The sequence below is a fragment of the Garra rufa genome, chromosome 6, assembly GCF_049309525.1.
Source record: "Garra rufa chromosome 6, GarRuf1.0, whole genome shotgun sequence".
Classification (NCBI taxonomy): domain Eukaryota; kingdom Metazoa; phylum Chordata; class Actinopteri; order Cypriniformes; family Cyprinidae; genus Garra; species Garra rufa.
Window position 1 is genome coordinate 9,351,743 of NC_133366.1, and position 17,179 is coordinate 9,368,921.

Genomic DNA, 17,179 nt, shown 5'->3' on the forward strand with positions numbered 1-17,179 from the left:
AAAGATCCAAAGATCAGCATTTATCTAAAATAATGTTTTTTGTTGTTGTTGTTGTAGGGAAATAAATTATAGAAATGAAAACTTTTATTTAGCAAGGATGCTTTAAATTGATCAAAAGTGATGATAAAGACTTTTATAATGTTACAAAATAATTCTGTTTCAGATTTCTATGTCTATTCATCAAAGAAACCTGAAAAAATTCTGCTTAGCTGTTTTTAATGTAATAATAATAATAAATGTTTTTTGAGCAGCAAATCAGAATGATTTCTGAAGGACCATGTGACTGGAGTAATGATGCTAAAAAAATCAGCTTTGAAATCACAGGAATAAATTACATTTATAATATATTCAAATAGAAAACAGTTAATTTAAATAGTATTTTTTATTATTATTTTTACTGTTTTTCTGTACTTTGGATCAAATAAATGCAGGCTTGGTGAGCAGAAGAGACTTCTTAAAAAAAAAAAAAACATTAAAAATCTTACTGTTCGAAAAGACTGGTAGTGTCCCATATTTTCATAAATGCCATGGTAATATCGTTATACTTTTTTGTTTTCTTAATTCATTTTTCATTTTTCTCATTCTTATTTGATTCATGTATATCAATATCTTATTCTTATTTGATCCAAAGTACAGCAAAAACAGTAAAATTTAGAAATATTTTTACTACTTAAAATAACTTAAAATAAATTCAAAGCTGAATTTTTAGCATTACTACTCCAGTCACATGATCTTTTAGAAATCGTTCTAATATGCTCAAGAAACATTTATTATGTTGAAAACAACTGAGTCAAATGTTTTTTTGAGGTTCTTTGAATAGAAAGTTCAGAAGAACAGCATTTATCTCAAATAGAAGTATTTCCTAACATTACACGTGTCTTTATCATCACCTTTGATCAATTTAAAGCATACTTTCTAAATAAAAACATTAATTTCTATCATTTCTATCATATGTTTAAAATAAATAAATTTGCAAATAAATTTTAAATATTGATAATAATAAAAAAAAGTTTCTTGAACAGCAAATTAGCATATTAGAATTATTTCTGAAAGATCATGTGACACTGAAAACTGGAGTAATGATGCTGAAAATTCAGCTTTGGGAAAATTCCATTTAATAATATATTCAAATAGAAAGTATTTTTTTTATTGTAAAAATATGTCACAATATTACGGCTGTTTTTTTTCTCATTTCTAATTTTTCTCATTCTTACACCATAATACATAGTTATGGTATACTTCCTGGTCAAAATAAATAAATAAATAAATAAATAAAAATAAATAAATAAATTTAATATAAACAGGATTTCTTTCCTAAAGGAATTTCTGTCGTAATTTGAAATCAGTTTTTAATTCCAACATACACAAACACAAAATTGGATCTTTCCCAACACATATATACGACTATTATGGTTACCAATAGTCTAAAGTGATTTTACTGCATTCGCTCCGCGTGCCATCTCTTTAAGCTCGCGCGTTTGGAATCTTGTGCCGTGTCAAGCGCGCGCGGCGTCTCGCGCAGCAGAATTAAACGAGATCATTTTTTAACAGGGACACATGTTCCATTTTCAGGTAAATGCTTTCTTTCTTCACAAACTGCATGTCGGAATTGCTCCTTTCGAAGAAAAGAAATGTAAAAAGTGCCGTTTAGAAGATTTACACTCAGATTTTGATGTAAAATTGCGGCTTTGTTTTTCGACACTACAGTTAGCGAGCTAAAATTGTTTGCGAGGCCTAACCGCCAGTTTCCTCCAGTGTTGATACTGAACTAGATGTAAAAGATTCATAAAATCTATAATAGCCGACTGTCCTTAGCTAATACCCGCTGTTTTGCGTTTAGTGTCGCCCAGATGTGTGATATTAAACCTTTGGCCTTGTTAGCATGTTAGCGAGGCCGTGCTAGTACGTCAACTAACCCGGGCAATGCAAACACACTGGGATCACTTTCATTTTCCAAACATTTTTAATGTATCTTTTCACTTTTAAAAAGATCTCTTCAGGGTGGACGGGTTTCTGTAAGATTGTGATTATCTCCCGTTTTCTATAACATTAAATGTTGGTGCACTTATCAGTTTGATACTCAGTATTTGGAATCGTGTATAAACTGTTTTAAGAAGTGATATATCTTTTTAGTTGTTTGAAAACCTAGGTGATTAAGACTAATATCCTCCAATGCTTATTATATTGGTTTATGGTGAGAACAAGTATATTATACTTGTGCATGTAGCTACAGCAGCATCTTTCCTTAAGACCACCTTCATAAATTCCCCCTTTTTATGACACTCTACAAATGTATATATTTCATCTGTATTGCTTCTATGTTATTTTGCAGTCTTTTGACGATGACTGCACCCTGGAGGAGGAAGGGTTGGTAGAGGAAGAAGATGAAATTGACCAGTTCAATGATGACACTTTCGGTGCAGGGGCAATCGGTCAGTGTTTCGGCAGTCCTTACATCTGTACTTAGGAATTTACCCTAGACTTTTGTACATGATTTGCTACATGCATTTTGGTCACTGATTGATAGTTTGTACTTTATTGGAAAGTAAAAGGCATTTGTGACCATGCACCACAAACATAGTCAGAAGGGTACTTTTTTTTTTTTTTTTAATTGAGATTTATACATCATCTGAAAGCTGAATAAATAAGCTTTCCATTGATGTATGTTTGTTAGGAAAGGACAATATTTGGCTGAGATAAAACTATTTGAAAATCTGGAATTTGAGGGTGCAAAAAAAAAAAAACTTTGAGAAAATCGCTTTTAAAGTTGTCCAAATGAAGTTCTTAGCGATGCATATTACTGATCAAAAAATATATTTACAGTAGGAAACTTACAAAATATATTTATGGAACATGATGTTTACTTGATAATCAAATTATTGATTCACATGTCTATATTTATATATATTTTTTTGCACACTTAAATTCCAGATTTTCAAATAGTTGGATCTCTTTTTTTAATTTTTAAGTTTTCCTTCTTGAGTATAAGCTCCATATTCTCACTTTGTCATAGAATATGAGCCTTAAGAGTCTGATGAATCACATTTGATCCATATATTTTGTCTGAAGGTACTATTACATTTTTAAAAAAAAAATGTTTTCTGACTCTTTCTGACGTTTTTTTCCCCAGATTACCTTTTTATTTTTTCCCCAAATTCTGTTTATTTCTGGATTCCGTTTATTCCATTTAAATTTTGGTTAAATAAAAAAAAAATTTAATAAAAAAGCATGTCTAATTCATTGAGATAATTAAACTTAAACAATTTAACAGCAATTTACTAAAAGTTTGACAATTTAATTTTAAGGACATATGAAATGCATTTAGTATTTTTTTCAGTTTATCAAATTCTGTTATCAATAAATTTTTTGAATTCCTTTTTTTAAATTAAATTTTAATAATCAAGCATTTCTAATTAATTGATATTTATGAAAAGAAAAACAATAATTATATTTTATTTATTTTAAGAAATGCTCTGTTAGAAATACTGTGCTACGTATTTGTATTTTTCTAACACATTTTAGTATGTGTGTAGTAAAAGAAACCACGCATCTGCCCCATTAATTTACACAGAGACGTGCAGGATTCATGTATTTAAATGGTCTTTTTGTGGTTTAATATTTACACTAGTCCAAATGTGACCCTGGACCACAAAACCAGTCATAAGTAGCACAGGTGTATTTGTAGCAATAGCCAAAAATACATTGTATGGGTCAAAATTATCGATTTTTCTTTTTATGCCAAAAATCATTAGGATATTAAGTAAAGATAATGTCCCATAAAAAATTTTGTAAATTTCCTACTGTAAATATATCCAAACTTAATTTTTTATTAGTTATATGCATTGCTAACAACTTAATTTGGACAACTTAAAAGATAATTTTTCTCAATATTGATATATTTATTTATTTTTTTTTTTTGTAACATCACCTCATGTGTTTTCCTCTTTAGATGATGACTGGCAGGAGGAGCACGCCCGCCTCGCAGAGCTCGATGAACGGGTACGAGACGGGCCGGCTGGAACGGGCGACACCTCCTCCGTTGACCTCCCTCTCGCCAGTGGCAATGCCCACTCTTCTGCCCTCCCCAAACCCTCCCCTTCCTCCCGGCTTTACCCTGACATAGATGAACGGGGTGGCGGTGACCTGGCAGAGTCACTGACTCGCCTCATCTTGGGCTCAGATCCTGCTATTGCTGGAGTGGGCACAGCCAGGTCAGAAAGATCTCGCCTTCCTCCGATGCTGTCCGGTCAGCCTCCTCAGCCCTCGGCATTAGCTGGACAGTCTCTGCTGCTGAGCTACCAACAACATCAGCAGATCCTGCACAGAGGGTCGACCCCTCTTTCACAGGTTTGTGTAATGGTATCTTCATAATATTAAGCCATTATTGATATGAATTAGTTGAACATGAAAATGCGATAATCAACAGGTAACATTCCAAACAGGTAATTTAAGGTTGTGGCAATATGTTATGTTTGCCACATTTAAAATATTGCTAATAAAGCTAAAACAGTTTAATTATTAAATTATTAGACTGTGATTTATTTAAATAAATATAGGCTACCAGTCAAATGTTTTTGACCAGTAATATTTTTTTGTTTTTTTAAAGAAGTCTCTTCTGCTTACCAAGCCTGCGTTTATTTGATCCAAAATGCAGTAAGTAATGTTTAAAATAACTGGTTTCTATTTGAATATATTTTAAAATGTAACTTATTTCTGTGATTTCAAAGCTGAATTTTTAGCATCATTACTCCAGTCACATGATCCTTCAGAAATCATTTGAATCTGCTCAAGAAACATTTATATTATTATGATGATGTTGAAAACAACTGAGTAGAAATTTTTTTAGGGTTCTTTGAATAGAAAGTTCAGAAGAACAGCATTTATCTCAAATAGAAGTATTTTCTAACATAATCAGTATTGTCTTCATCATCACCTCAATTTAAAGCATACTTGCTAAATGAAAATATTAATTTCCATAATTTCTATCATATATTTCAAATAAATTAGCAAATAAATTTTTTAAAAATTGATTGATTTCTTGAACAGCAAATCAGCATTTTAAAATGATTTCTGAAGGATCATGTGACACTGAAAACTGGAGTAATGATGCTGAAAATTCAGCTTTGATCACAGGAATAAAATTCCATTTTAAAATATATTTAAATAGAGTGCAGACTTTAAATTGTAAAAATATTTCACATTATTACAGCTGAATTTTGTATCAAATAAATGCAGACTTGGTGAGCAGAAGATACTTTAAAAAACATTACAAATCTTACTGTTCAAAAACTTTCAGCTGGTAGTGTATTCATTATGTATGTCAAAGTGAAGCGCAGCACTATTTTATTTTACATGAGCAGCTCTTGATCTGTTTTTTTCAAATACTTCTTTACATTAAATTTACAATAGTAAGAGTTCTTTTTATCAGGAAAATCACAATTAGTTTTTCCCTTAAATTGTGCCATCTACATAGTAAAAATAGTAGTCTAGTTGTCAATAACCTTAAAGTCTTAGAAGTTAAATTATATAAACACAGTACATTTTACTGTGTTTGCATAGAATTACAATACAGATGTATAGGTCCTGAAGCCAGGATTTATTAAACAAATGTGCATATTGCCATAGATTTAAATACATAGACCCCTCTGTTGAATCTTGATGCATGTTTTTTGGATTTTTTTCGGATTCAGTTTTCTAGGTTCTAATAGCATTTTCTTACCTTCTTATGTTAAGTCTGCCCTGTATGAAAGCATCTAGTGTGCACTAAGGTGGATAAAATAATGTTTAAACATATGTAGGAGCCTTCATGTGAATTTAGCAGTATGCTTGCCTTTATGTTGTGATGCAGATTATGTTATGAATATTCAGTATAAATGACCAACATTTCCTTTTTTTTCTTTTTTTCCCCCATAGATAAATTCTCATAGTATTTGGGAGAACAGTATGAGCTTCAGTCCTGTTAGTTCTGGACTCGTCACTCAAAAAGAGGTAAAGCGTGTGTGTGTGTGTTCATCGTGTGTATTTGCTTGATTGTCTTTCTGTGCCTTTTATTCTAAACTTTTCAATTCACTATTCAGGACAAAACGCTTATGTCCATTATTAAAGAGGTCGGGCTTCCGAATCGGCCTCCCACACTCAGCAGAGAAGAAGGGCGAGATTTGTCCGAAAGGGTTCCGCCTCCTCGCTCCAGCTCACCTGTGATTGGAAGTCCACCTGTGAGGGCTATACCTATTGGAACACCTCCGAAACAGCCTATGAGCCACATACACAATCAGCTTCAGCAGGTTAGATGACATCCTGTCCAATCATACATAAAATTTGAAATAATAATATATTTTTTTTTTAATGGTTTTGAATAAATTACATTAAGTCTATTCAATAGGTAGTTCATATTTAAAGGTTTTTATTTTAATTAATCAACTGTTTCGTTAGATACAACTTTATGCATAAACTCTTAAAAGTGTAGTTGAAAATGTAGTAATTTATTGTAAATTAACCTACAGAATGTACACTTTTGAACAGAATTTTAAGGAAGTCTCTTTTGCTCAAACCTACATTTATTTGATGCAAAGTACTGCAAAAACAGTAACATTTTAAAATATTTTTACTATTTAAAATAACTTACAAATTTGAATATATTTTAAAATGTTCATTGATGAACTGCCTTTAACTGAAAATTGATTTACAATAATGCGTTACTTACACACTATTGTGCTTTTTAAATACTGTGCAGTTGCTTTGACACAATCTGTATTGTTAAAAGCGCTATATAAATAAAGGTGACTTGACTTGACATGTAATTTATTCATGTGAATTTAAAGATTTAATTTTTAGCATAATTCCAGTCACATGATCCTTCAGAAATCATTCTAATATGCTGATTTGCTGTTTGCTGTTTTTTATTTATTTATTTTTAATTATTATTATTATTATTAATTAAAACAGTTGAGTACATATGTTTTCAGGATTCTTTGATGAATAGACCCAAAGATCAGCATTTATCTGAAAAAAAAAAAAAGCTTTTGTAGTATTATACACCATACCATTTAAAAGCCTGGAGTCAGTGTATATATATTTTTTTAAGAAGGAAATTGATACATTTATTTAGCATGGATGCTTTCAAAAGTGATGTTAAAGACATTTATAATGTTACAAAAGATTTCTATTTTAGATGAATGCTGTTCTTCTGAACTTTCTATTCATAAGAAACCTAAAAAAAAATCTACTCAGCTGTTTTCAACTTAATAATAATAAATATTTTTAGAGCAGCAAATCAGAATATTAGAATGATTTCTGAAGAATCTTGTGATACTCAAGACTGGAGTAATGATGCAAAAAATTCAGCTTTAAATTCACAGGAATAAATTGTATTTTAACATATATTTTAAATCGAATCGAAATTATTTTTAATAATAAATTTCAAAATCTTTTCTTTTGTACTGTGCATCAAATAAATGCAGGCTTGGTGAGCAGAAGAGACTACATTAAAAATCTTACTGTTCGAACAAATTTGGCTAGTAGCATTTATTATTTCTAGGTGATGCATTGATTTACATTGAATTGAAGTGGTTCATTGACTGTATGTTTCTTTTTTTTTCTTTAGAATAATCACCCATCAGCCATTCACGTGAGAGCCTCTGTGCCGCTACGCTACCCACCTCCCTTCCCTGAGCGTCTGTCCCCCAACAACCTCCTCAGCATCGCTGTGAGTCCCAGATCAGTTCAGAATCAGTCAGCCCCAACCGCCTGATGGTGGTGCTGTAATACAGCATGGGAAAGTGAACATTTTCAATGCCTATTTGCTCATCCTCTTTAGAACACATCTAATGTCTGACTTGCTTTTGCGAAGAAGACATATGGTTTTGTATCTGTTTTTGAATGGTTTGAAACAGTATTGAAATTATTACAAATTATGCTAAACCAGTTTTCTGCTCTCTCAGAGCTCACCGTTGTCTCATCCTCCGTTCCCTCCTGGTGTTGGTCCTGTTATGTCTCAGATACAGAGAGCCCAACTGCTAAACTCTCAGGTGAGTTAGTAAGCTAATAATAGTATACACTATTTAGTAAGAGTAATTCTGAAGTGTCCAATCCATAGAAACATGACAGACTTTCTTTTTATCTTGTGGTGCGGTCTTCAGGTTGGTCAGTTCCAGCGTGGTCCAGCTCCTCCATTATTACAGGGAGGTGTTGGAGGTTACAGGCCGTTCTTTGGGCAGTCTGGGCCCAGAATGGGTCCCCTTGGGCCGCCTCTTGGCCACGCACCCATCCGACACAACACTACCCACCTTCATCCGCAGCATCGCAGGATGCTCAACCAGAGGATGCAGAACAGAGGTTCGAGGTGGGTATCATCAGTCCTCTTCATGGATTAAATATCACTTTGAAAAGCCTCATGTAAATGTTTCTGTGATTCTCATATGTTCAGTGATCATGTCGGCGGGAGAGGTATGGGAGACAGGAAAAACAGAGATCCCTACAGCAATCTGATGACACAAAGAGAGAAGGAATGGGTGGCGAGAATACAAATGATGCAGCTTCAAAGCACCGATCCGTATCTGGATGACTACTATTACCAGGTAATCACTCTTTTACCCATATTTACCCTAGGCTGATGCATCATTTCAAATGAAAACTTATTCAAATTAAAACCTATTCAAAACATGCTATAAATTTGATTTAAAAAAATTCTTGCAACTTGTCTAACCTATTTCAATCTTAAATTGAAAGCTTTTAAAACTATTTTAAGGCTTGATACATAAAATTTTATCTACAACCCAGGGCTCGAAATTAACTTTTTTTTTCTTGGTAGCACTGGTGCTCCCAACTTCATAAAGTTAGGAGCACCAAAAAAAAATAGGGGCACCACAACTGCCAATTGAGCAGAACAGCCAGCACTCGTCTCGGCATTTCTTTTAGTAATGCACCGATATTAATTCTTCATGGCCGATTCTGATTGCCGATGTTTTATAAGCAAATGGGCTGATTCTGAAAGCCTTTTTTAAATATTTATTTTACGCCTTAAGCAAGGGACAAGAATGATTGAAAATATGAGTACATGAACAAGATGTTTATTTTCTCTGTTATAGGTAGAGGCATTTAAATTAGAGGCAACCACTGCATTTTTAAACAATCTACAGTATAAATAACAAAAAATAAACGACACTTTCTTAGTCGTATTAGGTGCAAACAATAAATGCAGCCATAATCAAAGTAGGCTAGTCTCAATATTTAAAGTGCAAATAGAGACTAAATGTTTCAACCATAATACAGAGCAATAGACAACTACACAACCTATTATAGCCTACAGCCTAGATATGTTTTGTAGCCTAATTTGCGCACATTGGGCAGTCGCTCTCTAAATGTGGGTTATTAAAATTGCTTTTGAATGTCCGTGCACGTTTAACTTACAGTTTCATTTTAATGATCGAGCGAAAACTCTTAGCGGTGCTGAGCGTGAATTCTATAATACATTAATTTAACCAAAAAAAATTGAAAGTGGGGGGACACAAACAGGATTTTGAAGAGTGTGTCCCCAGTGGAAATGACGCCCCTGCGTGAGTGGAACTCTGCCGCTGAGTTATCATTTGATGTGAATGTATGCCGCGTTGTACAGTATATTGAGATGGAGGCGCTAGAATTGCATCTGACAGAATGTGCGTGTAGCACGAAATGTAGTATATTTCTTCAAAAGCAGATTGTGGAGACATTTTAATTGTCCACAATCAAAAAAAGTTATATCACACACCCCTTAATTGCATTGCAGTTTGTGCAAATCCGGAACAGAGGTTGGTTGAGAGGAAAAAAACGTCCGGTTCCGAGTTTATAAAATCTGCAATAAAGTTAAGAATGTAAATAAAAAGGTTAATTAGTTACATAATGTTGGAAATGTCTGTGCAGTAGTTAGGCTAGCGAAAGTTTTGTAAAGAAATGAAAACAAGTTGCACCACAACAATTTTTTTCACTCGCACAAATGCTCCCAAATATATTTTGAGATCGCGCAGATTCAATTTAGGAGCATATGCGACCAAAACGAAGAATATTAATTTGAGAAACATCATTATAAAAAATGTAGATATTGCTGGTTTATGGTGGTTATCAAATATTATTCTGCAGAATTATTATGAGAAGATGGAGAAGCGTCAGGAGCGGGACAGAGACAACAGGAAGGAGCACACCACCAAGCTCATCACTCCTCAGGTGGCCAAACTGGAGCACACCTATCGACCAGGTAAGAAACAACATATGGCAAAGTGGCATTTGTTGAAAAAAAAAATGCATGTCTTGGCATTCTTATAACTGCAGGCAGCGTCCAAAATTAATATTTTGTTGTTAGCAATTTAAGTGTGCATTTCTATCAGGTTATGATCTGTTCAAATGATCTAAAACTCTGATTGTGTTTGTTTCACAGTGCAGTTTGCCGGCTCGTTAGGAAAACTCACTGTCTCCAGTGTGAACAATCCAAGAAAAATGATCGATGCTGTGGTGACCACTCGCAGTGATGACGAGGTCAGTACTCTTTTTCTTTCCACTTCTTTTACAGACTCTTTTATGAAACCATTTATTAGTTTTTTCATGATATGCATTTTGTTGTTATTTATGAGTGGACCCACACTATTTTTTTTTCTCCAGAAAAACACTAAAAAAATCTCTACAGATTCTTTCTGGTCTAGTTAATGTGTTTTCCTTCATAAATAAAATGTTCAATTAAAAGGTGCATGTTATGTAATAGTACGGTTTCTGTGTGCCAATGTTCTTCTTGCTTAATTTTCAGGAAAAAAGAGAAAAGCAAGTGTGGAACAAAAGACGGCAAATCCTTTACACTGTGGAGAAGGTAAGAGTGGATGGAAGTAAAGTTTTTGTAGCCATAGTAATTTTATTCTGATTCAGGTGAATAATTAATAAATAAATATTCATATTTTTATTTGCCCTGTCAAGTTATTGTTTTTCATAGTTTTCGCCCTATTTAACCTTGTGTTCTAATAATTTATGACACACAAAGTTTAGATACCAATGAAATTTTCATACCACAACAATTAACTATTAGCCTAACTAACATCAAGTTCAAACATTAAAGATGAGTAAACAGTCAGTAATAAATAAGAACAAATACACAAACTACAATCAATAGCATGAATAATACAACATAAAAGAACACAATAAAACAAAGAATAATACAAAATATGTTAAAGGATTGGTTCACTTCTGAATTAAAAATTTCCTGATAATGTACTCACCCCCATGTAATCCAAGATGAAAAGAAGTTATGTTTTTTGAGGAAAACAATCTAGGGTTTTTCTCCATGTAGTGGACGTCAATGGTGGCCAACGAGTTGAATGTCCAAATTGCATTTTCAATGCAGCTTCTCACAGTTACACGATCCCCGACAGTGAATAAGGGTCTTATCTACAAACTAGTCATTTTGTAAATTGCTTGACTTGTATGTTTTGTTCTGCAGATGTACAGTCTACTACTAGAAGTGCAAGATTTTGAGAAGAAGTTCTTGCAGACCCCTGAGCACCAAAGAGATGCCCTACTAGAACAGCATAAAACCCACACGCTGCAGCTCTACAACTCCATCCGAGAAAAAGAGTGGGACGACCGGTGAGTGTGACACAAAGTGCCACATTAGCACAGGCTTGTTTGATTGACAGCAGTGTTTTGATTTGGTCACAGTCTTTTGACTAAAATGGGGTTTAGTTTTAGTCATTTTTTAGTCATCTGAATTGTATAAATCTACAGTAGATTTATTCAGCTAAAATTAAATGGGTTTATTTACAGTATAATACATTTAAGTAGTTCTCTAAAAATACCAAACTCATTGTATAGGTTTGATATTAAATTTAGATTCATCTTTTTTTTTAGGGCTACTAATATGATTCAATCAAAAGCAGTGAGTGATTTTCTGTCTGTCTTTTGTTGCACGATTAACATCAATGCCACAGACAATACAACTAAATTTGGCTGCTGTCCCTTAAAAACCAAATGCATGGGTGCATTGAACTGCACGGATGTACTGAACACGTCCGATATTCTCCCAGCTGTTCACATTCACCTGAGACATAACCGAGTGCGTTTATGTGAATACTTGTCAAAATTCAATTCAACATCATTTTGTATATATTTCTCTGTTCATGACACTCGAAAGAGTACTTGTGCTCTTTGTGAACGGCACTGCTTCAATGTCTGCACAAATTGAGAATTAAAAGATGTGCAGCAAATGTATGCCAGCTTATGTCCTGCCCGGATAGATCAGTAGGCTACAGTTCAAATATTCTTATCAAAACCTCCTAACCATGCAGCAAATTCATTATGAATGAATCTCTTCCCAAATCGTCCCTCCTTAACATTTTCTTCTCAGTTTTTATTCATTGAAAAAAAAAAAAAAAAAAGTCTTCCAAAAAAAGATTTCCATCATAGTTTTTGTCATTCAAAACAAGTTTTTGTTTCGTTATCATCTCGTTTTCGTCTGTGAAAATAAGGCAAATTATTCAACAACAAAATTAACACTGATTCACGTTGTCCCTCAAATGAGTGATGAGCCCTATTAAACAAATCTAGCCTATACCTGAACCTTTAGACTGAAATTCAGGACTTTTTTGGCTGTTTTTGAATGAGCAAAAAGTGAAACTTGAAGCAAAGTCTGTAGTTTTATGATCACAATTTTAAATACATTTGTGTTAGATATCCCTGTAGTCAAGAACTGATATTGGTATTAAGTACTGAAAATGTGTGATCATAACAGACCTGCTTTCCATCCTTCTGCAGAGTGAGCGATGAGCAGTGCTTGATGATCATGTCTGTGCGCAAGGGGAAACGCCTCATCTCCAGACTCCTCCCCTTCCTGCCACAGCCCCAGGCTGCTGCTGTTGTTATGGGAATAGCTAGGAACCTTCCAGCCCTGGCCAAGAAAGACAAACAAGATCAGGTACAATAACAGACGAGTGGGTGAAGCGAATAAAATGTGGCATATTCTACTAGTAAAAAGTCAGCTTTTAGCTTAAGTTTTCTCACTTGCATGTTGTCTCTCATAGGTACTGTGTTGGTTGGTAGAGCCAGTGACGGCAGTAATCCAGTCCATGTCCAGTACCTCCCTCACTGACCTCCTCCAGGAGCTGCAGGGCAGTGAAGGACAGCTTCCCCTTGTGCTGCAAAATAAGGTATCACTTTTTTTAATGGCAAGCGTGCATAGTCTCCCTGGATTTTTGTCGAACTAAACCAGTGATATTTCATTTGTTGTGTTTGATATATTTCAGTTTGGCGTGACGTTGCTCTATCTGATTCTGAGTGAAGGAGAGAGGATGCAGAGCTCTGATCCCAACTGTCAGCTTATGGATGATAACCGCTGGTGAGCATCTGTCTGTGTATGTCGAGGTATTCATAGGTTTTTATGTGTGATAGTGGCTAGTGTTGTGGTATTTCATTATGATTCGATTCTCATGTCTCATAACATTTTGTATGTTCTTCTTCCTAATTTTTTCATTCTGTTTGCAGGACTGAGTTGGTGTTCTCTGTGACGCGGGAGCTTTTGAAGGTCCCGTCCTCTGCGCTCTCATCTCCGCTGTTCACTCCCCCAAACCTAGTGTCACTGTTCTCTCGATATGTGGACCGGCAGAGACTCGAACTCTTGCAGGAGAAGCTACAGTGAGTTTGTCCTCTGAAACACACACAAGCTCAAGATTTTAAATGGATATAAGACTGTAGGTCTGATTCATATTAATAAAATATTCAAGATTTAAGATATTACCTGTATATATTTGTGATTCGTGTAACTTTTGGTTTAATATACCAAGATTTATTTTTTGTTTACTTATTATAATTTTACAAATACACAAGTACAATGTACACAAGTATGTCAGTTTTACTGAGCACAAACTGTCATAGCATCATTTATATATGTACGAGCAAAAAGCATTTGTTTTAGAGCAAGTTAATTTATATGCGTATTAGAATTATTTATATATTTATTATATGCATGAATGACATTTTAATTAAAGCTTTTTTGCAAATGCACTACCACACAAGAGTTTTTCTTCTTTTTTAAAGTTTCTTCTGCTCACCAAGCCTGCTTTTATTTGATCCAAAGTACATCAAAAAACAGTAACATTTTGAAATATTTTTACTATATAAAATAACTCTTTTCTATTTAAATATATTTTAAAATGTAATTTATTCCTGTGATTTCAACTTTCCTTCCTTCTTTCCTTCCTTCCTTATCCTTCAGGAATCATTCTAATATTCTGATTCGCGGTTCCAAAAACATTTTTTTTATTATTATGTTGAAAACGGCCGAGTATAATTTTTTCAGGGTTCTTTGATTAATAGTAAGTTCAGAATAACAGCATTTGTCTGAGATAGAAATATTTTTATAATATATAACATAATAAATGTCTTTATTGTCACATTTAATTAATTTATAGCATCCTTGCTAAATAAAATTTTTTTAATTTCTATAATTTATAATACTGACTTCAAGCTTTTGATATAATGTATAATGCTTTTTGTATAATGTACAATGTTAAAAAGCTTTTTATTTCAGATAATTGATGGTCTTTGGATCTTTCTATTTTTCAAAAAATTCTGAAAAATTAAGTCAACTGTTCAAAATATTAATAATAATAATAAATGTTTCTTGAACAGCAAATCAGCATATTATAATGATTTCTGAAGGATCATGTGACACTGAACTGGAATAATGATGCTGAAAATGTGGCTTTTATCACAGGAATACATTAAATTGTAAAATATATTCAAATAGAAAACAGTTACTTTAAATGGTAAAAACATTTTACAATTTTAATGTTTTTGCTGGACTTTGGATGAAATAAATGCAGGCTTGGTGAGCAGAAGAGACTTCTTTTTCCAAAAAAAAATCCTTATGATTGGTAGTGTATGCAGTACAGTGATAAATCTATCATGAGTATTTAGTCCATGATGTTTTATAATGGTTGGTTTTTGTGTTCAGTACAGTCTTTTAATTTAAAATTACATGTTTTTTTTTTTCCTCCCCAGGATCACAGCCCTGTCCAGGTAGAAGTGACTTCAAACATGGCAGTTGTTGAGAGACTGACTGTTAATGTGTTTGTGAATGAGCAGTTTTATGTGTGATACGTATTGGAGGGTGAGGCCCTGTCACTTTTCCTTTCTCGTTATAAGAGTCACAATAGATAAGAATAATGTTTAAATGGAAATAAACTGTTCTCTATAGGTTTGTCTATAAAGGCGATCAGGTATATGTATTTTAGCTTCCATTAGGGTCAGCTCTTAAAAGAGGAGCCAGGTAAAGGGAGCTCGACGTGTGGCGACGTTTCCCTGTGAAAAGGCTCGATCATGACAACATCTGACCTTATCTATAGACACATAGATTTGAGGAGAATTTTTGCTGTACATTAATATCTTAATTTTTCTTACACACTGCAGCTTGATGTATGTTTGCAAAAGAGTGACTGTGCAAGTGTGTCTGTGAGTTTAAATGAAGGTTTAAACAAAGGTATTCTTCATTTTTAAATATCTTGACATGATGCCTGTGATAAACATGAAATTAAAACTTTCTATTATACAAAGACTGGTTGTATTGTTTTGGCCTTAACAGGGGTTTTCTATACATCTGGACAGATAAGTGACAAATTTGAAAAATCCACACCATTAACAACTTATTTTCTAGCCTGGAGGTTTTCATTTCTTTGTGCAGAGCAGATTTATTGTCTCTAACTGCTTGAGAGAGCAAGTGTATCATCTCACACAAGCTGATAAGGGAGCCGATTCCCTTCAAGGTCATAGCTGTTGTCAACAGAAAATTTCCATCCCTTTTGCTTAAACCTTGAAAGTGTTTCTATACAAAGTCAGCACTTTGATGAAGACACAACTAAGATTACTACAACATCTCTGCTCATTTCTTATCTCGGTCTTCTCTTACTCTTAACAACTTCATCCACTGCTTGATTTAAATAAACAATTTTCAAGTCACATTAAAAAGGCTAGAACTAAATATAAAGTATATTTCTGCAGATATTATTGTCAGAGGTGGGACCAAGTCATTGTTTTGCAAGTCACAAGTAAGTCTTGAGTCAGGATGAGGGAGTTGAGTTGCAAGTTCTCAACTTAAAGCTTCAAGTCCTAAACAAGTGTCTCTATTAACTAATACAGTCAATTTAGAGTCAATAATAGTCTAAAGTAGGTATAATTATAAAAGATATAATAATTAATGGTGTTTCATTGAGGAATTAATCATTGTTAACAAATATAGGCCTAATTGAATGAATCATTTAAAGTCATCAGTTTCATTTGTTAAGAATTCAGGGATTTTAATTAATTGAGTCAAATATTTAATAACTTGCTAATACATAATACAGACATTCATGTATCACCACCTACTGAAATAGACATAGCTTTACATTTCCAAAGTATTTACAAAACATTTATGTTACTTGATACGCTCATACAGAAAGGTAATTGGGCAAAGAGATACATAACATGAAGCGGAAAAGTAAATATATAACAATGGTTATAAATTATACAAATGTTAAATAAAAATAAGAAACCATCAGTGAGACCATAAAGACTTGCGGAGTCACGGTTTAAGTCCAAGTCATTGCTGTAAGACCAGTTGCAAGTTGTCTTTGTTTGTCAAGTCAAGCCACAAGTCATCAAATTTGGGCCTGGAGTCCGAGTCGAGTCATGCAACTAATTATAGTGGAGGGAAAAATGACATTCATCTTTTTTTTACATAGCTCATATAAGAAATTCCCTTCATGATACACATTCTAACACAGAATTCACTTGCACTTTAAGTGCCTTTTTATAACCCAAACCCAAGAACGTTTCAAAAGTAATTTCTAATTTAAATTCATTTGCAATTAGTTTTTCTGATAACATTATGTCACAAATGCTGTTGATCGAAAATCATTATCGCCTATTGGGACTTTAACTAGTGTTGGGTTCGAGTCCAAGACCAAAATGGGGCGAGTCAGACTCAAGTCTGAGTCCAAATGGGTCGAGTCCGAGTCCAACTAAACACTACTGTTTGTCAGTATGTTAACCTTGTTTTAACCTTTACAACTAGAATAAGGCAATGACAATTTAAATGTAACCTCTTATCTCTGATTGTGGCTGTGTTTATGACGAATGGTAAGACCTTAGAAAGGGTGGACTGAAATTTTCATTTTTTTCTTTGATGAAAATG

General features: G+C 33.5%; 1 protein-coding gene across 1 annotated transcript; it reads left to right on the forward strand.

Moving 5' to 3' along the window:
• The first annotated feature begins 1,464 nt into the window (after window positions 1-1,464).
• On the forward strand, window positions 1,465-15,560 carry patl1 (PAT1 homolog 1, processing body mRNA decay factor). Its single transcript, XM_073842733.1, has 18 exons — window positions 1,465-1,572; window positions 2,333-2,432; window positions 3,950-4,347; window positions 5,914-5,988; window positions 6,078-6,284; window positions 7,604-7,705; window positions 7,941-8,027; window positions 8,139-8,341; window positions 8,426-8,576; window positions 10,114-10,228; window positions 10,409-10,506; window positions 10,772-10,831; window positions 11,456-11,601; window positions 12,766-12,925; window positions 13,032-13,157; window positions 13,254-13,345; window positions 13,492-13,641; window positions 15,010-15,560. Exons 1-18 carry the CDS (start codon window positions 1,558-1,560, stop codon window positions 15,029-15,031), a joined length of 2,307 nt encoding a protein of 768 aa, XP_073698834.1. The 5' UTR covers window positions 1,465-1,557; the 3' UTR covers window positions 15,032-15,560.
• Window positions 15,561-17,179: the final 1,619 nt, after the last annotated feature.

Excerpts from the sequence above, each read along its gene's own strand:
- patl1 (XM_073842733.1), top strand. Across the intron at positions 10,832-11,455 it reads TCCTTTACACTGTGGAGAAG|ATGTACAGTCTACTACTAGA; the intron begins GTAAGAGTGGAT and ends TTTGTTCTGCAG. Across the intron at positions 12,926-13,031 it reads AGAAAGACAAACAAGATCAG|GTACTGTGTTGGTTGGTAGA; the intron begins GTACAATAACAG and ends TGTCTCTCATAG.